Raw genomic sequence first — 6,930 nt, 5'->3', positions numbered from 1 at the left:
TACTTTCTTCAGTTTCACCAGTGCTTCACCTCCCCCAGCAGAGGAGGGTCTGGAGCAGGGGAGGGTCTGGAGCAGGGGAGGGTCTGGAGCAGAGGAGGGTCTGGAGCAGAGGAGGGTCTGGAGCAGGGGAGGGTCTGGACCAGAGGACGGTCTGGAGCAGAGGAGGGTCTGGAGCAGAGGAGGGTCTGGAGCAGGGGAGGGTCTGGAGCAGAGGAGGGTCTGGAGCAGGGGAGGGTCTGGAGCAGGGGAGGGTCTGGAGCAGGGGAGGGTCTGGAGCAGGGGAGGGTCTGGAGCAGAGGAGGGTCTGGAGCAGAGGAGGGTCTGGAGCAGGGGAGGGTCTGGAGCAGAGGAGGGTCTGGAGCAGAGGAGGGTCTGGAGCAGGGGAGGCTGGTGGAGGCCAGGGGAGGGTCTGGAGCAGAGGAGGGTCTGGAGCAGAGGAGGGTCTGGAGCAGGGGAGGGTCTGGAGCAGGGGAGGGTCTGGACCAGAGGACGGTCTGGAGCAGAGGAGGGTCTGGAGCAGGGGAGGGTCTGGAGCAGGGGAGGGTCTGGAGCAGAGGAGGGTCTGGAGCAGGGGAGGGTCTGGAGCAGAGGAGGGTCTGGAGCAGAGGAGGGTCTGGAGCAGGGGAGGCTGGTGGAGGCCAGGGGAGGGTCTGGAGCTGGGGAGGGTCTGGAGCAGAGGAGGGTCTGGAGCAGGGGAGGCTGGTGGAGGCCAGGGGAGGGTCTGGAGCAGGGGAGGGTCTGGAGCAAGGGAGGGTCTGGAGCAGGGGAGGGTCTGGAACTGGGGAGGGTCTGGAGCTGGGGAGGCTGGTGGAGGCCAGGGGAGGCTGGTGGAGGTAGAAATCGGAAGGAAGGGATCATTGTAATGCATGGAATGGAATGAGGAATGAGGAAAGGAATTCCATCCCATGCATTACAATGATCCCGTCCTCTGATGTCTACCTCTGGCAGCCTCCCCTGGTGTGGAGCTGGGAGGATCTGGCTGGGCGGGCCGAGGCATGTGGCGCTGAAAGCAGATATGCAAACACACACCAGCTGGGCGGAGGCTGGGTGGGCGGAGGCTGGGAGAGGACTTGTTTTCACTAGCCAGACGCATGGCCCTCTGTCTGAGAGCTGGCCCCTGCTAACCCATCCTGTGATGTCCTGTCGGTGTGTGTGTGTGTGTGTGTGTGTGTGTGTGTGTGTGTGTGTGTGTGTGTGTGTGTGTGTGTATCTGTGTGTGTGTGTGTGTGTATCAATCCCTGATGTTCTCTGTTCTACACACCTGGCATCCCCAGAGAGACTCTGGCAGGAGCAGGCAGAGGGAAGCAGAGTGTAGAGGGTCTTGTGACGGCTGCTGGGGTTTTAATGCGTACGGGGGTCAGGTCATAGCAGGGGATCTGTTGGCACTTGCCAATGTCATCACACACACACACACACACACAAACACAGGCACATGCACACACACACACACACACACACACACACACACACACACACACATATACATGCATGTGCGCGCGCGCGCATGCATGCACACACACACACACACACACACACACACACACACACACACACACACACACACACACACAGAGAGCTCTGGCAGAGTGTCCTCCTCTGTCTGGAAAAGTAGAAGCATGTCTTCCCCCAGTGCCATTCACTAACTGCGTAACAAATTGCTTCCAAGTGTCTTCTGAACCCAACAGCAATACACCAATTAAAATACCACAGATTTATTTGGAATTTGAATCACAACATTGTCTATAATTACCTGTGCCTTTGTAGGAGCCTTCCATTAACTTGTCGAGACCTGACGCCAGCTATGGCCCTGAGGATGTTTTCATGCTGTTTTCTCGAAAACTTTCTCTACTCTGCTGTGACGATCACATAACAGACCTGCTGTTGAGGGAAGCCTGATCTCTGTGTCTCTGTGGATGCTGCAGCAGCAGTCCAGGAGCAGGGACGGGTCAATGTGGGCTGGGAGGTCAACAGCATGGCAGGTTTTTTTGTTTTTGTTCGCACTAGTAGTTTATTGATTGATTGATTGATTGACTGATTGATTGGTTGATTGATTGCCTCGTTAGCAAGGAGGTATGAGACACAGTCGTGCTGCAGTGTGTGTGTGTGTGTGTGTGTGTGTAGTAGAGTGGGTGCTGGTTGTGTGTGTGTGTGTGTGTGTAGTAGAGTGGGTGCTGGTTGTGTGTGTGTGTGTGTGTGTAGTAGAGTGGGTGCTGGTTGTGTGTGTGTGTGTGTAGTAGAGTGGGTGCTGGTTGTGTGTGTGTGTGTGTGTGTGTGTGTAGTAGAGTGGGTGCTGGTTGTGTGTGTGTGTGTGTGTGTGTGTGTGTGTAGTACAGTGGGTGCTGGTTGTGTGTGTGTGTGGGTAAGCCTTGCGGCCCCATACATTGTGGAGGGTAATTGTGTTTCCTCACGGTATGTTGAACGTGTAGCGGCACGTCGCCTCTCCTCGCGCCCCCCACACCTCCGCCGTCGCTGTCATCGCCAGCGACAGTCCTGTTTACACTGACGTTTCATAAACGCAACAGATCCCAAAGCGTTGGAAACCACCCACGGCCTTTCCAACGTTCTTCTGGTGAACTTTCAAATTAGCAAAACAATGTCAACAATGTGAAAAGCTATCATTCAGTGCTGTCGGAGAGACCTCTGTCCTCTCAGTCCTCTATACATTTGGGATTGAGTGAGTGGTGAAGCCTGTTCTCCAGTCTGAGTAGATCAGTTTAATATTGTTTCTAGTCAGAGTGCTATTAGGAGTTGTTTGTTTGGCTATCCTGCCTTAAGTAGTTTCTATTGGAAGCCATCAGTTTGAAGTCAATTAGCTGTGAAGTGCTGTCAATCTCCAGTGGGAGGGCCTAAACACTGTCCTGCCAGGTATTTAACTCCTGCTCACCCTGGACCAGGACTAATACATTTGGGATTGAGTGGTGAAACCTGTCTGGTCGTTAACTGATCGTGGGAGGGGCTGCCACCCTGCTAGTCATCAGCAATCACAGAATCTGCATTTATTTCGTAACGATCGCAGAGCGACAGCCTCCTGACACGAAGACTCCAGACACAAAGACACAGGAGTCTATCTGTGGAGTCAGACTCCAGACACAAAGACATAGGAGTCTATCTGTGGAGTCAAACTCCAGACACAAAGAGTCTATCTGTGGAGTCCATCGAGGAAGGCCATACTACTAAGTATTTTATTCTATCTTGATAATTTCTTTATTACCCTGGGTGCATTGTGTATACTTTCCCCACTAACCCTCTCCCTCTACACCGGCAAAAAAATAAATATATCACAATGTGCTTTCTCCCCATTCCTGTTATTTCCTCCATTAGGAGGACACATCGACGCTACACCTCCACTCACAACCCTTCCAATCTAATCTACCCACCATGCTCAACTGACCATGTCACAGGAGGACTTTGGAACTGCCAATCAGCGGTCCGGAAAGCAGAGGCTATCTCAGCCTATGTCTGCTTCATGTCTCTCCACTTCCTTGCTCTCACAGAGACATGGATTACACCGGATAACACAGCTACTCCGGCAGCCCTCTCTGATGCCTACTCCTTTTCTCATTCCCCTTGACACTCTGGTCAAGGAGGAGGAACAGGACTCCTCATCTCGCCTAAGTGGTCACATAATGTCCTTCCCCTGTCACACCTGTCCATATCCTCCTTTGAATTCCATGCTGTTTCTATCACCTCCCCTGTCAAACTTCACATTGTTGTTGTATATCGTCCTCCAGGTCAGCTTGAACACTTCTTAGATGAGATGGATGTCCTTCTCAGCTCCTTCCCTGAGGACGGCACACCACTCATACTACTGGGAGACTTCAACATCCAGTCGGAGAAGCTTCACTCGTCTGGAGTGCTTGACCTTCTCTCCTCCTTCGGCCTTACCCTGTCCCACTCTCCTCCGACTCATAAGCCGGGCAATCAGCTTGACCTTGTCTTTACAAGATCCTCCAATACCTCAAACCTCATTGTTACCCCTCTTCCGGTTTCGGACCATCATTTTGTATCCTTCTCCCTCCCTCTCACTCACCACTCTTTCTTCCTCTCTTATCTGCCCTACCCTCTGTTGAATCCTTCTCTCTCCTATCCACTGACACAGCTTCCTCCACCCTCCTGTCCTCTCTTTCCTCATCCTTCGACTCTCTCTGTCCACAGATCTCAAGGCTGGCACCATCCACTCCATGCGGCTCCAGAACGCTGCCGCTCATCTGGTGTTCAATCTCCCCAAATTCTGTCATGTCACGCCCCTCCTCCGCACCCTCCACTGGCTCCCGGTAGCAGCTCGCATCAAATTCAAGACCCTGTTGCTTGCCTACTGGGCGGCAAAGGGAACAGCCCCTCCCTACTTGCAAGCAATGGTCAGCCCCCAAACCCCTGCAAGATCACTCCACTCGTCCACCTCGGCTGCCCACCTGGCACCGCCGCCTCTATGTGGATGCAGTGGCCGCTCGGTCACGGCTTTTCACTGTCCTGGCGCCCCGCTGGTGGAATGAGCTTCCTACTACAGTCAGGACAGCAGAGTCACTTCCGATCTTCCGCCGTAGATTGAAAAACCATCTCTTCAAGCTACATCTTAACAGTCCCTCCTAAAGACCGCTTCACCCTCACTACCCCCCCTATACTAACCCTAACCCCAACCACGAGACCTCTTCTCCCCTGCTACCCCCCTGTACAAGTTCTCTCCTGCTAATAAAATATATTAAATAAAAATAAAAAATTTGCCTACTGGCATGACGACTGCCAATGGCCCCTGGTGTGAGCATTGATTACTTTGTCTTATGATGACTGTTGGATAGATGATTCACTTACTTAAACAAATGTATTTGTTGTAAGTCGCTTTGGATAAAGGCGTCCGCTAAATGCCATGAATGTAAATGACTTCTCAACCCTCCTCTGTGGCTCAGTTGGTAGAGCATGGCACTAACAACGCTTAGGTTGTGGGTTTGATTCCTGCTGGGACCATATATACTGAAATGTATGCACTCACTGCAATGTATGTCGCTTTGGATGAAAGCGTCAGCTAAATGACGTATATTATATTATGTCGTCTCAATGACCGTGGTCATGGCCTCCTGCTCTTGATTGGTGACAGGATCTGTGTGTGTGTGTGTGTGCGTGTGTGTGTGTGTGTGTGTGTGTGTGTGTGTGTGTAGCTTCTCTGACAGCTGTGCCTAAACAGTATCTCTCCTCTCAGTTCATGTCCACTGCTGTTATGTGGAGAAGGGGGACGTTAGAAATATGATCTATGAACCTATGAATGTTACAAAATATGGACAGTAACACATGACTAGTTACTGATATCCGCTTTGACAACTGATTGCTTAATGCTTTCTGATTATTAATAATAATTGATTACATTTTTGTTTTTTATGCATTGAATTTTGGATTATTGATAATTGATCACACACTGATTACGGACAGCTGATTTCTGGTGGTCTAATTATTGATGATTGATAACAGTGATTAAGAGTGAGTATTGATGAGGTGTGTCTCTGTCTCCAGATCTTACAGGTGAATCTAGTGATGTCCATCCTGTTGTACGTCATGTTCCTTGCGTACCTCTATGGTATCCAGGCAACCAACATGGACCGACAGCAGCCCACCCAGGACCCCATCAACTCCCTCATCATCAAGCTGCTGCAGGCCGACCTGACCAGGGACCGCCAGAGGACCAGCCAGGGGCAGGGCCAGGGCCAGGGCCAGGGCCAGGGGCATGGGCAGGGGGACTACCAGGGCTGGGGCTGGGACCAGGGAGACGGCCGGGACACCGAGGCCCAGGACACCCTGCCTCCGGTGGACCTTCCGGCCCTGGACAGCCCCCTGGACGACCTCCCCCCCCTGGAGAGGCAGAGCTCCCTGTACCAGCCACTCACGGTCCTGTCCACGGACTTGCTGAAGCAGCACAAACGCTACAACTCGCCCCGGGTGCTGCTCAGCGAGCGCCCGCCCCTTCAGCCTCCGCCGCTGTACCTCATGGACGACTACGTGGGCAGCTCCGACGGCGTGGCCAACAAGACCCGCAAGAAACGCTACGCCGAGCACAAGAGCTACCGCGGCGAGTACTCCGTCTGCGACTCGGAGAGCCAGTGGACCACGGACAAGACCAGCGCCGTGGACATCCAGGGGAACCAGGTGACGGTGCTGGGCAAGATAAAAACCAGCTCCACCGCCGAGGTGAAGCAGTACTTTTACGAGACCAAGTGTCGGACTCCCAGGCCCTTCAAGAGCGGTTGCCGCGGTATCGACGACAAGCACTGGAACTCGCAGTGCAAGACGATTCACACGTACGTGCGCGCGCTCACGCAGGTGAGGACGTCGGTGGGCTGGCGCTGGATACGCATTGACACTTCCTGCGTCTGCGCGTTGTCACGGAAACACCGCAGGACGTAAAAACAAAACCACTGAGATCTGATCTATTTCCTTTTTGGGGGGCGGGGGGCGGGGAGGGGGGCGGGCAGGGGGGGGGGGGGGGCGGAAGGCAAGGTTGTACTGTACATATAAATTATTATTTAAGTTATATGAAATGCATGTAGTTTATACATGTCTATATACTGTATGATGTATAAATATATTTGTGTTATTTATTGAAGTCTTCATCAATGGAAAATCTCTCTCTCTACATATATATATATATATGTATATGTATATATATATTAAAAGAACACCAATGAACTCATGAGACTCCCGCAATCCTGCCGAGCTGCAGGTCTTTGCATGGTGGGATTATGTGCCTTGATCAAGTATGGATGCAGCAAACAGGACATGGGGGGGGCTATGGGGATGGGGGGGAGAGGGGTCAGCTGACTCTGGTGGGGGGGGTGGGGGTGGGGGTGGGAGGGGGAGGGGGGGGTCTTTCACCCACAACACATTACACTACACAAACAACAGTATTCCTTATCAAACTCATTCTATTGTGACATCATCGCCCAC

General features: G+C 52.6%; 1 protein-coding gene across 1 annotated transcript in view; it reads left to right on the top strand.

Annotated features, from left to right (window-relative positions):
• The window catches only part of ntf3 (neurotrophin 3), a gene marked incomplete at its 3' end in the record, with an annotated part of 26,954 nt that extends 20,564 nt beyond the window's left edge, over positions 1-6,390 (top strand). The window contains exon 2 of the mRNA XM_083691922.1: positions 5,503-6,390. Within this exon, the coding sequence (XP_083548048.1) occupies positions 5,503-6,390 (888 nt within the window). The remainder of the gene's footprint in view (positions 1-5,502) is intronic.
• Between the last annotated feature and the right edge of the window lie 540 nt (positions 6,391-6,930).

Source organism: Argentina silus (assembly GCF_951799395.1).
Source record: "Argentina silus genome assembly, chromosome: 20".
Classification (NCBI taxonomy): Eukaryota; Metazoa; Chordata; class Actinopteri; order Argentiniformes; family Argentinidae; genus Argentina; species Argentina silus.
This window is presented reverse-complemented; position numbering and strand designations above follow the sequence as displayed.